At 48.5% G+C, this 12,651-nt stretch overlaps 2 protein-coding genes across 3 annotated transcripts in view; one reads left to right on the top strand and one right to left on the bottom strand.

Annotated features, from left to right (window-relative positions):
* Positions 1-12,651, top strand: part of GALNT18 (polypeptide N-acetylgalactosaminyltransferase 18) — a 346,810-nt gene that overhangs the window by 78,547 nt on the left and 255,612 nt on the right. The window lies entirely within an intron of this gene.
* LOC133099062 (dihydrofolate reductase-like) overlaps positions 3,972-12,651 on the bottom strand; it is a 61,763-nt gene continuing 53,083 nt past the window's right edge. Inside the window, exons 3-4 of the mRNA XM_061202512.1 lie at positions 4,776-4,890; positions 3,972-4,560 (exon numbers count right to left, since the gene is read on the bottom strand). Coding sequence (XP_061058495.1) covers positions 3,972-4,560; positions 4,776-4,890 — 704 coding nt within the window. The remainder of the gene's footprint in view (positions 4,561-4,775; positions 4,891-12,651) is intronic.

Here is a 12,651-nt window from a genome sequence, read left to right as displayed (position 1 = left end):
TTTAATGCTTACAACAACCCATGAGGAAGGTCAGATTATTTACTCTTCCTTCGGATGCTCAGAGAAGTGAAGAAAGTTGACTGAAGTCACACAGCTAGAAAATGGTAGAGGTAGGATTTGAACCCAAGCAGCTTAACTCTTCACCTCTTCACTCCACATTCTCTTCTCGATACCCAGGTTCTTCTTCTTTGAGCTTGGCTTGTTTGCTTTCTGTAACTAGGGTGTGGAAAGAGTTATTCTACATGTGAAAAGTTATACTTGCGTGTGAAAAGCAAGTAGCATATGGCAAGTTCTTCATTCATGTATTCATTCATTCATTCATTGAAAAATTGTTAAGTGTGTGCCAGCACCGTGCTCTTTGCAAGAATGACTAAGTTAGGGTCCCTGCCCACAAAGAGCTCATGGTCTGGAGGGGAGACAGATATCTAAAGAAACATGCAGATGTCGTGGAACTAGGAGAGCTAAGGGGAGGAAGCCCAGGTTGCTATGGTAGCACAGAGGTGGCTATGGCTTGCTCTATCCGGTAGGGTAGAGAGGGTGAGGGAAGGTTTTAAGAGGAGGGGGGTTGGGCTAGATGAAGAACTGTTCCCACAGTGGTGGCCTGGGGGTGGGGCCAGTACAGGAAGGGCCTTATATGGCGGGCTAATGGATTACGACTTGATGGTGCAAGCCTTGGAGAGCCACGGAAGAACAGTAAATAGCGTGGCATGATGAGATCTGCGGTTTAGAAAGACCACTCTGGTGGAGGATGGCTTGGAGAGGGTAAGGCTGAAGGCAAGGAGTCCAACTGGGAGATGACTGGATGAGTGCAGGTGAGAAAGGCCGTGGGTGGGAACTAGCACAGTAGTGGAGGAAATAGAGGTGGAGTTTGAGGAAGTCTTGGTGACCAATCAGGTATGGGAAGGTGAGAGAGATAGAGGAGTTGGGGTTGATTCTGCGTGTGAAGCATGCGTGGAAATGCAGGCAATTATTCAGGCGGTGGCAGGTTGCCCTGTTTGGGGAGGGAGGGTGAAAGAGCTTGTAGGTGCAGAGTGTGACAGTGAGAAATGTTGGCAGCCACAGTGTCACCCCATTAATCTCAGCCAGTGGGGAACGCTGCGGTCTCAGGACTGGATGTGGGCAAGCCAGGAAGCCTGTTGCTTGCTCTGTTTCATCAGGAGCCAGGCGGCGTGCCTCAATGATCACATTTCTGGTTTCCAAATTCACTACCACTATTGAAAAGAGAGTTGTAACATTGCACAAACCTTGGGGCAAATCTGATGCATTTTATAGGGTTACTATAGACGGGGAGGATTTTCTAACCCATTTTCCCTCTCTAACAAAACAGAATTTGAGTATACAGCACCGCCATCAGCAGCCTTTCTGCCAATTACATGTTTCTGTTTGGGCACTAGAAGACCTGCTTTCTGACACACGTGTCTGCTGAGTTGATGTGTTTTCATGATCAGAGGGAGTCACACAGAGGGGCTGCTGTATCTTTCAGTGCTGGTTGAGGGCAACTTTTTTTTTTTTTTAATTTTATTTATTTATTTATTTATGGCTGTGTTGGGTCTTCGTTTCTGTGTGAGGGCTTTCTCCAGTTGCAGCAAGTGGGGGCCACTCTTCATCGCGGTGCGCGGGCCTCTCACTGTCGCGGCCTCTCTTGTTGCGGAGCACAGGCTCCAGACGCGCAGGCTCAGCAATTGTGGCTCACGGGCCTAGTCGCTCCGCGGCATGTGGGATCTTCCCAGACCAGGGCTCGAACCCGTGTCCCCTGCATTGGCAGGCAGATTCTCAACCACTGAGCCACCAGGGAAGCCCGAGGGCAACTTTTTGAAGTGTATGTCTCATTAGAGGTGGCAGGAAAGTAATAAAGGGTCACCCCAAAGTCGCAGAGCAAGCCAAGGGAAGCCTGCAGAAGGCAGATCAGGGATCAGTTTTCAGGGCCTAGGGTGCGCTAATTGTGGGAGCCCCTCCGTGCAGCATCAGCGCTGCTAATGCGATTGTCGCGATCCCAAGCTTTCTAGTGAAACTTGGTAATTAAAGGGGGAGAGTCAGTGACTCATATCAGCAAGCCACCACCTTCAGCTCTGGGAACACTTCAGTGTGCCTACAATGCATGTGGACAAAACAAACCCAAACCACCCAGGAGTTCCAGGCAGGCTATTGTCCCAGCACCAGGGATGCAAGAGTTGCAAGTTTCCATAGCAACAAGGCAGAGAAACAATTATCACGCACCTTCCAGGGCCCTTTGCCAAGGTTACAAGGACACTGTCTCAGCGCTGGAGAAGATGACAGAACTGACTATCTCTGTCTAAAATGTTGACATGGAAGTGAAAAAGAGTTTATGGCACCACAAAATATGTTTAGGATAATCTAGTCCAACTCCTTCAGTTTTCAGAGATGGAAACAGAGACCCAGAGAGGTTAAGCCCCTCATCCAAGGTTGCCCAGCTTGGGAAGGGCTGGGCTGCAGTGCCACCATGGCTTTCTGGTCCCTCGCCCAGTGCCCTTTTCTACCCTCCCTGGGGTTGGTACTGGGAATAGAGGTGCCCCTCGTCTCTGCCAGGTGCTGTGTCTCAAAGCCATACATCATGTTTGTGTAAAGAAAATTCTGGTCCACCATCGACTTCCTTGGTAGCCTGAGACGCCGTCTTCTTTATTTCTGACCCCTCTTTTGGCAGCACCTGCTAACACTTTGGTGCTCTGGTTTTGTTCTGTTTTGTTTTGCTCCCTAAGATCCAGACATAGCTTTTCTTCTGGCTTTTCTTTCTTTCTTTTTTTTTTTTTTTAACAGTTTGCAGCATGCTTTTTCCCACACATGAACATTTTTTAAACATTTTAAGTATTATACACAATTTGCTTCTTTTACTTAGCAGTTTTGGGCATTTTTCTGTCAGTACTTCATTCTTTTTAGCTGCTGCACATGTTACATTGTATAGACATATTGGTTGGTATTTCTTATTAATCAACATTTGGGCTGTTTCCAAGTTTGAAAAAAAAAGTTGCAACAGATACTCTTGGGTCCATTTCTTTGTTCAGGATTAATTTCTAGAAGTGGAAGTTCTGGGTCCAAACCCAGAATATTTTGAATTTTAATTGATATTGCTAACTTACACTCTAAAAAGGTTGTACCAATTTATAAGGCAGAAAATGCTATTTTTCTTTTTTTTTGGATACTTAATCTAAATCTTCCCTAACGTGGTGGGTAAAACAGGTTTTAATTTTCATTTTTAATTCTGTGAAGTTCAGTTTCTAATTTACTAATTTTGGTTTCTAGCAATATTCATTCTCAATTTATTACCTCTTTGAAGTTTTAATTTTAGCCATTATGCTTGATATTAGATTATTCTTTTTTGTAAAGAGCAGCCAGTTCTTGTTCTATCATTGTAACATCCCATGCAATCTCACTGAAGATCAGAAACAAAGTTTTTTAAGGTCTCAGACCTTCTCCTTTAACCACCGAAAAGGTAGTCTCGTACCTGTCTCTTCACTATCCCTGTGGAATATCCTGGAGTTTTCAACTTGTTGACTCCTGGTCTGAGTGAACAGAATTTTTTTAAGAAGTGTGATATAAAGTAATCCACAGTCCCTCTTTTGATCTAATTTTAGTAACTGAATGCTAGCTCTTCTGTTTATAATCCATTTCTGACCTTTGGACCCATCTGCCTAGCTCCTAGCTCTATAGGCTCTGGTTTCAGCTCATGCTACCAGGGCACTCTCCCACTTTGGGCTGTCTTGGTAGATGTTCTACCCTAGGCAGGTGCTGGTCACCTATTCTTGACTCTTGATGGGCATTCAGGCAGTTACAGCAAAGAAATGTTTCACAAATGGTATCTGATATAGTTTAGTTAAGATTAATGGGGAATAAAAGTACTTTGCTTAGAAATAATTATCCATAGATCTAAAGTCAACAACAGTCTCTACAACAAAAAATACATAATTTTGGGGGGGCAGGAGGAGGCTTGAAATAGATCAGAAAACACTTTCACATTAATTGTTCTTTTCATATACTTCAAGTTTGTACTTAATGCCTTTCTCATCCTGGACATCAGAAGGAACACCTGGATATTCTGGGAGAAGTTTGTATTTTTCCAAATCAATTTCTGGAAAAAATGTGTCACTTTCAAATCCCTGCATGATCCTTGTCACAAATAGTCTAAGATGGCCTGGCCTGCTCATGGCTTCCATATAAACAGAACTGCCTCCCACTATCCAGACCATGTCCACTTTATTTGTTAATTCTGGTTGCTCAATAAGTTTTAAGGCATCATCCAGACTTTTGGCAAGAAAATGAGCTCCCTGTGGAGGTTCCTTGAGTTCTCTACTGAGAACTATATTAATTCTGTCCTTTAAAGTTCGATTCTTCTCTGGAATGGAGAACCAGGTTTTCCTGCCCATAATCACCAAATTCTGTTTACCTTCTACTGAAGAGGTTGTGGTCATTCTTTGGAAATACCTGTATTCTTTCCTGAGCCGGGGCCAGGGTAGGTCCCCGTTCTTGCCTATGCCCGTGTTCTGGGACACAGCATCAATGCAGTTTAGCGGACGAACCACAACATCAGCAGAAAACATTTCCGAGCTAGCACGTCATACCAACACGGGGATTACCCACCAGCTTGGCGTGAAATTTTTTCTTCTTCCAGCTTTTGAGGAGAGTCTTTAATGATCAGTAAATAAACTGAAGTAGTTGAGATGGATCCATTAGTTCATTGGTGGGGGGCCAGGGGGCCTGGAACCCTTCTCAGGCTCCCCTGTGGACAGCTTCCCTCTGTGTTCCTAGCAATCCAACCTCACGACTGCTTGGTGTTTCCACTGTTGGAGCTGGGTCCTCCTGGGGCCTTCTGAGAGGTGAGCGTGAGGCTTCTGTGGCTCAGGCCTGTGTCTCTTCCTGTCTTGAAAGTGGATTTTCCTGCAGGAGGATGTGAGCATTAAGAATGTGTCAGGACAGCTCTCTGGAGGGGTGGCCAGACCAAGAGACGGCTACTTGCTTCCTCCTCAGGAGAGGCCTCTGGGTTTAGCTCCAGCTCTGGGCCTACATGGCTAGTTCCAGGAGGCCATGGTCTGAGCATCTCTCTCGGGGAGGTTTGTCCCCAGGACGAAAGTGAAGGGAGAAGAAGAGTGAGGCTCCACTGCTGACTTAGCTGCACTTCGGGGCAAGAGGAGCATGGTGGGTAGGAAGGCGCCTTCCCTCAGTCTGGAGCCCTTGAGAGGGAGCCTGGGTGTCAGATGTGAGGGCAGAAGCACAAGGTCCAGATGGGTTTGTTATCAGCACTGGGCCCTGCGCAGAGTCGATGCACAGTTCCCTTTTGTCAGATGATTGAATTCATTCATTCAGCATGAACTGAGCACCTGCTCCCTCCTGGGCACTCTTCTAGCCCAGGGAAAGAGCACAGAGCAAGACAGTTACGGCCCCGCCGCTGGGAAGCCTACATCCTGGGCTGAGTAAACAGGGAGGCTGAGGGCCTCCAGAGCTCTGACGGTGGGAGGGTGGGCGGATGTGGGGTACCCCTGCCAGCAAAGGAGCCCTCAGGTTCTTGGAATTTCTGTCCTGAGGGCTGGGGTAGGAGATCTGGCAGCGCTGTCCAGATGGGGATGATACCAAGAAATTAAAGAAGGCAACGGGAGGAGAAAGCGGGGGAGGTCTGAGTACCTACAGTGTGTAGGCCGGAGGCCGGGAAAGCACCTTTTCCATATGGTGTCAACTTTAATCCTCCCGGACACCCAGTGAGGCCGTGGTCATTGTCACCATTTACAGATTTGCGGAAAGGGTGAGCAGCCTTCCTGAGGCACACATCTCGGAAGAGAGGATTCCCCCTCAGGTCAGCGGACACCATTCCATAAGCAGAAGGCAAGCTGTGTGAGGTCCCCAGAGGAGCCCCTCAGGCTCTGGGGCCTCAGGCTTGTTTTTTCCAGCATCAAAGTGTTTGTCTCAGGTGATGACATCCTGACCTCTCGCATCCTGCAGATTCGGGCCTAGTGGAGCTGGTATTGGCCCAGCACGTTGGCTGGTGTCAGAATAGGGGGACAGATGCCCCTGGGGGATCGGCTGAAATGGATGTGCAGCTGGAAGAGCAGCTTCCTCACCCGGTGGCCTTCCCAGCCCCAGTGTGGCCCTGGGGATGATGGCAGAGGGTGGCCTGCTTGCAGCACTGACCTTGTGCTCAGAGCCGGAACAGTCAAAGTGACAGAACGGGTTTGAATTCCATCTCCGCTGCTTGCTTTTTGTGTAGCCCTGAGCTAGTCACCCAGACTCTCTAAGCCTTAATTTCATCATCAGCAAATCAAGGTTGACCACAACTACAGCACAAGGCTGTGATAAGAATAAGCACAAATAAGATTGGGAAAGCACTAGCCGTGTCTGGCGTGCAGTAAATGCTAATAATCAGTAGCGCTCATGATTGATGTTAATATATTATATCAGCATCAGATCATACTCCGCTGTGTATCTGGGGCTGGGCTGTAGGGCATGGTTTATTCTGGTGGCCGAGTCGTATTTCCCAAGGATACATGGGGCACAGACACTTACAGCAAACAGAGACGTCAGGTTTTACAGCAGAGGATTCCAAACTTCCCTGTTATCAGAACCCCCGGGGGTCTTGTTATAGATTCAGGGTTGGGGGTTATAACCCTTCCCATTCCTTCCTCCCTCCCTCCCCAGAGATTCCCATTCATGGGTCTGGGGTAAGGTTTTGAATCTGTGTTTGTAACAGAATCCTCAGGTGACCCTGTTGCAGGAAGTCCAAGGACTCGGTTTTGGGCAGCATTGCTTTAAAAGCTCTTTCTTCCAGGCATGGCCAGCCTCGTGGCTGGCTCTCCTCCACGGCTGGGCTATTTCTGACTAATCACTAGGAGCTGTCACCTCAAATCATGCTCCTCTTCCCTGGGCAGCCCTGGAGACGCACATGGACAAATCCTTTGTCCTCAGCTTTCTGTCTAGACACCATGCAGACCTACAAAATGTTTTCCCCTTAAAAACGTGATCACCTGTCTCTGGGTGACCACAATTTCTAAACTCTCTCCTAAGAAACATGGTTAGAGAAGGGATTTTTTTTTTTCTGACTTGGCAATCCATTTTAAAAGTGTTATAAAGGTATAATGATATATCTGCCTTTGTTTGTATATGGAATGATCCATAGCAAATGCAGACTGGGGTAGCACAGTGGTTAAACATACAGACTGTGGCACTGGACTGTCTGGGTTTGAATCACAGGTCTGCCCCTTACTAGCTGTGTGACCTTGGGCAAGTTATGCAACCTCTCTGTCCTCAGTTTCCTTATTTTTGGAATAGGACTAATAGTAGCACCTATCCCCCAGAGTCGTTAGAAGGATTGGCTGAGTTAATATTGATAAAGCACTTACAACAATGCCTGACCCATAGCGAGCCTTTATTGTAGAGAGTGAAATGTAACTTGCATGAGACGACCTGGGAGATCCAGGGAGCGTGGGCATCGCATGCATTCCAGGAAAGTAAAGAAGGTTAGGTAATGATGCTAACTGGCTTTAGCCAAGCCCTGTTCTTTCCTGACACACAGTTCTGCCTTGAAGGAATTGAACAAGCCACAGTGGTGGTGAAAGAAGCCCTATGTGTGACCACCATGTATGAAGCAAAACATCGTTTTGCTGAACCCCATTAGCAAACCCTGTAAAGCCTTGTCTTTGGAGAATCTCTCTAGCTGTGATCTATCTAAGTGGCATGCAGGGACCGGGGGACTTTTCCCTTTGTCTCAATCTTCCTTTCCAAGGTTTGGAGTTGCTGAAGGTCTTGGCTGGTTTTCTCGACAAAAGAGCTATAGAGGAAGAAGCTGATGTAGGGAAGGCAGGAATTAGCAGAGACCAGAACAGCAGTGTCCAATTAGGCCTTGAGTGATGATGGAAGACAAAGGAAGGGAAGCTCTGCTCCCCTTCCTCTTCTCCCCACCCTGCCAGGTTAGCCTGCCTTGCCTCCCTTGGGAGGTGGGACAGCAACGTGGCTTAGCACTGGGCCTTGGGGCAGACCCGGCTGGACAGCCTGGCCTGGTACCTGGTAGTGTTATGACCTTGGGAACTTTGCTAACTGGTCTGATCATCTTCAGTAAAATAAAGGTGAGAGCAGTACCTGTGTCACTGAGTTGTTGGGTCAAGTTCAACAAGATAATATATATAACGTGCCTGGAACTCCATAAATGAAACCTTTTCTTATTCTTATTGCTGGGTGGTCTTTTCCATGGGCCCAGTCTAGCCCAAGGTCTTGATAATTCAGGTCTTTCCCTGTACAGACTCCTTCAAAGAATAGTCCAGAATAGTTGGAGAGGGAATGGAGATTGAAAGACCAGCTTGCTTGGACCAACCCATGAGTTACTGTGTATGTGTTTGGACAGGATATGGGTGAGGGGCTTGGAGCTCCTTGGAGAGGGACTACTCTCTACATGGTAAAGGCCCTCCTGGTGATTTCATGTGACTCTTCTGGGCACTCCAGAAGCAGTTGCAGGAAGTGAGGGAATGGGCAGAAACGCATGTTTCTGAGTGAGGCCCAGGGAGCAGGGCAGAGCCCACCATGGTACATGGTCCCCAGGGTAGAAACAGTGTGAAGAAGTGGGCCAGGCAGGAAATGCACTCATGGGTCAGGTTGGGTGGGCCTGGGTCACCGAGGTGGCAGAGGAGGTCTGGAATACATCTGCCAGTAGGCAGCACCCGCACTTCCAAGGAGGAAGTTACTGCATACCAGTTGGTCAGGCGGACCTAGCAGGACCTTCTGTGGGAGCTCAGAAGGTCCGGCCAATGGCAGCTGGGCCTAGCCATCCGGCTGGGGCAGAGCGGGAGTGGCACCAGCTCAGGGCCCAGCCCTGGAAATTGGAGCCCCGGGGAACAAGGGGTCAGCCCTAGGACATCGGAACTTGGCCCCGTAGGACAAGAGAGGCAACACAGAAAAAAATGACTCTGGAGACTGCACCCAGAGCTTTGCCATATGCCAACAATCACATTATTTCAAACGAATTTTCACATCAACCCAACGGAGAAAGTATTGTTGTCATCATATTACTGATGAGTAAACTGAGGCTCCTTTAAGTTCACTGACTTGCCCAGTGTTCCAGAGCTGCTCTGTGGCAGAACCAGGAATGCCCAGGTCCGCCTGCTCAGAATCTCACGCTTTTATCCAGGTACCAGAGTGCCCAAGTCTCCAGCTGGTGGGGCCAGGGTCTGCCTCACCAACAGAATTCTTCACACATTCTTTTGTGTTATATAGAAAGCACCGGGCTGTGGGCTGAGAGCCACAATGATGCTCCCTGGGACTTTGGAAGGGACCTGGCGGAGTGCCTCATCCAGTCTCCTCTATTGAAAGGTAAGGAAACGGAGGTTCAGAGAAGTTAACAGCCTTGCCTGGGGTCACTCAGAAGACAATGGCAAAGCCAGGACCCGAACCAGGCCTGCTGGCTCCCCACCCCATGTTGTCTCCACTGCATTGAGCTGTTTTCCTCCCACACTGAAGAAGATTCGGGCAGACTCATTGTGTGACCCTGCTGCATAGGGAACATCAACAGAATCAAACATTTAAAGGCCACCAGCGTATCTCCCTGGACAGGTGGCAGGAGCAATTTGTCTGCAGTTGCCTTTGTAAGCACAGCATGGAGAACTCATCAAGAAGCAGGCAAGGACTGCACAGGTTCTATTTGTCTACTAATTAAAACAAGGGAAATGCCAGGGGAAAGGAAGATGGATTGGGGAAAAGATGGAAGTTTTCAAGTCATGCGGAATGGCAGTAGGATGGCAATCGCACGTCTTGGGCAGGGATAGTTCTGCACCTCATTGGGCGTGTGGGTGCCTTTGACTCGGCCACCATGTTCTCATCTGTCTTCCTGACTGGCTGAGCATCTTGAGGACAACACTGTGTCATCTTTACCTTTGCATCAGCAGCACCCAGCACCGGGTCTGGCATGGAGTAGATCTTCCGCAAATGTTTGTTGAATGACTGACTAAATGAATGATTGAAAACCATTACTAAGGGTAAGGGTGAGACCAAATGGCTGGTCAGAGCTCTCCTTTCATATTACACCTGCCATGGGCTCAGTGCCTCCAGATTTGGCTTGCAGAGGGCCCTGGGAGATCCCATGGTCATCCTCTGCCTCTTTGAATATTGGCCTCCCTTGGGAGCCATTACCTTGGTGTTAGGGATCACCACTGGAGTTTGTTAGGGCTGACTAGCTGTGGCCAGGGGCCTGAACCAACTGGCTATAGTCAAAGGCCTGGATGCCAGGGTCAGGTTGCCCCAGTTTGAGTCTTGGCTTCATCACTTTCCAGCTGTGTGACCTTGGGCAAGCTGCTTGACCTCTCTAAGCCTGTTTCCTTATCTGTAAAATAGGGGTCATAGCATGGGGAATGATGAGGATTGAATGAGAAAACGTACAGTGCTGGCATCTAGTAAGGGCTCAATCCATGTTAGGTCTTTGTACTGTCATTTCCTGAGGGGCCTGGGAGCGTGGCTGGTCCCTTCCTGCTCCCTCTGCCAGGTGGGGGGTAAGCAAGCCCTGGCTGTGTGCCCACCTTGCCTTTGTTTAGGAGCACAAAGGAGAGCAGGAGATAATGAGGCAGAGAGGAGAGGAGTCTATTAGAAGTGGCAGCAGGAGAAGCTATCGGATGTATAGACATGCGCCAGGGCAAGCCTGGGATTGGATAACATTTCCATTCTGTTTCCGTCATCCATAACTTAGTTATTTAAAGTGCAGGAAAAAAAGCCAGAATATGCTGTCCTGTTTGTACAAATGAGGTTTATAAATAGCTGTTGTGGAGAGCCGGCATCGTGGAGAGATCAGGGTGCCCACAGTGAGCCCTGACTCAGTTCCGTGGGGGCCGGCTCTGCCGATCTGGAGATGTTTCGTGTCTGTCTCTGAGCCATTGTCACCTCGCTCCCAGTGGCTCCTTAGGGAGACCTACACGCTTCTACTTGGGGGATAAGGAGCACTGTGGCATTTGAATGGGATTGGAGGGCATTGGCATCATTGGGTGTGGCAAAGATGGCAGGATTTGGAACAGGGCAGACCTGGATTTGAATCCCATTCCATCACTTGCCCGCTGTGTGACTGTTGGCAAATTGGCCTAGCCTCAGTTTTTCCTCTGTTCACTATATATCACACTTTAGGGTTGCTGTGAAGATGGAGCTTCTTCCTGCGGGCAGCTCAGCAGCAGCTCTTGCTAGTTTTGGCAAGATAGGCAGGTACTTCTGAGGCCAGACAACCGCAAGATTTTTAGGGGCCTAGAAATTAACTAATGGCTGGGGAGTAGCAGGGGTAGACAAGGGACCAGGATGACATCTGGTCACTACGATGGAGCAGGTGTGCCCAGGCCCCACTTTGGCCCCTGAACAGATCCCAAACTTTGAGCCATCTGACCTTCAAAGGATGTCTAGTTATCATTATTATTATTATTATAATTATTAAACATCCTCATTGCTGTCTACTTAGTTACCTGGCATTTCAGTTTCTATCAGTGACATAGACTGTCTGCAAATTATCTGCCGTTGAGTTCCCGCCCCAGCCTTGCTGAGAGGGTAGGCTGAGGGATGTGTTAGCAGCTCAATTCTCCTGATGCTCGGATTCTCAACCATGTATCTGACCATCAGAAAGCCCTTGTCTGGCAACTTACCAACATCCTGGCTTTGACTAAGGACCAGCCTCGAAGCAGCTCCGGGGAAGCCCTGGTATCTTCTGTAGGACTGCAGCCACCGACACCATCTGTGTGTTGTTCAAGATGACCTGAGCTCAGGCCTTGAGCAGTTTGGCCCTCTCCAGGACTGTGAACTTTCTCTTTGGACTTAAGCATGCCATTGGATTTCCTTCTCAGATTCAGTTCAGTTTTACAAGCATTGATTGAGCACCTACTATTTGGCTGTAACTATGGTCCTGGTGGGGCGACAACAAAACAGCACGGTGGCCTGGGATGGGGCAGGGCCTGCACTCACCTACGGTTGAATGCTTCTCCGCTGCTCATTAGCTGTGTGGTTTTTGAATTGTTACCCCTGACCTTTGAGCCCTGGCTTCCCACTTGTAAAATGAGACTGATTATCTACGTGGTCTTTAGAATAGAGAAATGGCTCCATAGCAGGTATTCAATGAATGATAGTCAGCTTTTTCTTCTGCTCCTCTCTCCTTTCGTCTCCCTTCCTCCTTCCTACTGTCTCCCACTCCCCCTTCTTTCCTTGCGCTCAAGGAGTTTACCATCGAGTAGGGTCAGGCAGAGACCTAGACTAAACATTTCAAAACGGCATCAGGATGGGAGTAGGTACGGGGAATTCTGGGATACAGAGATGGATGCCCACAGATGGTTTCCTTCTGTCAGCCTCGGAAGTTCAGGGAAAAGCTGTGTCATGTGCGTGTGTCGGGATGCACGCACAGGGCTGAACGTGTATATAGCCTGCCTGTACCTACACTCACACACACACGTGCATCATATAGACATGTACATTCATACCTATCAGAAGGGAACTGGCACAAATCAGGACTTACCCCATTGTTTCACATAAAGAGGCCTTAACGAAGAGGTAAGGATGGAGCTAAAGGTCAAGAATGGTGAGGTGTCCAGAGACTCACAATGCGAGGAAGCTCTGCCACACCTAGGGCTGATGGAACGAGGGAAGAAGTAGTGTTACCAAGGTAGGAAAGAGCCTGAGTCTTGGAAGTGATGCAGCCTGGCAGGAGCG

Source organism: Eubalaena glacialis, chromosome 10, assembly GCF_028564815.1.
Source record: "Eubalaena glacialis isolate mEubGla1 chromosome 10, mEubGla1.1.hap2.+ XY, whole genome shotgun sequence".
Lineage (NCBI taxonomy): Eukaryota > Metazoa > Chordata > Mammalia > Artiodactyla > Balaenidae > Eubalaena > Eubalaena glacialis.
This window is presented reverse-complemented; position numbering and strand designations above follow the sequence as displayed.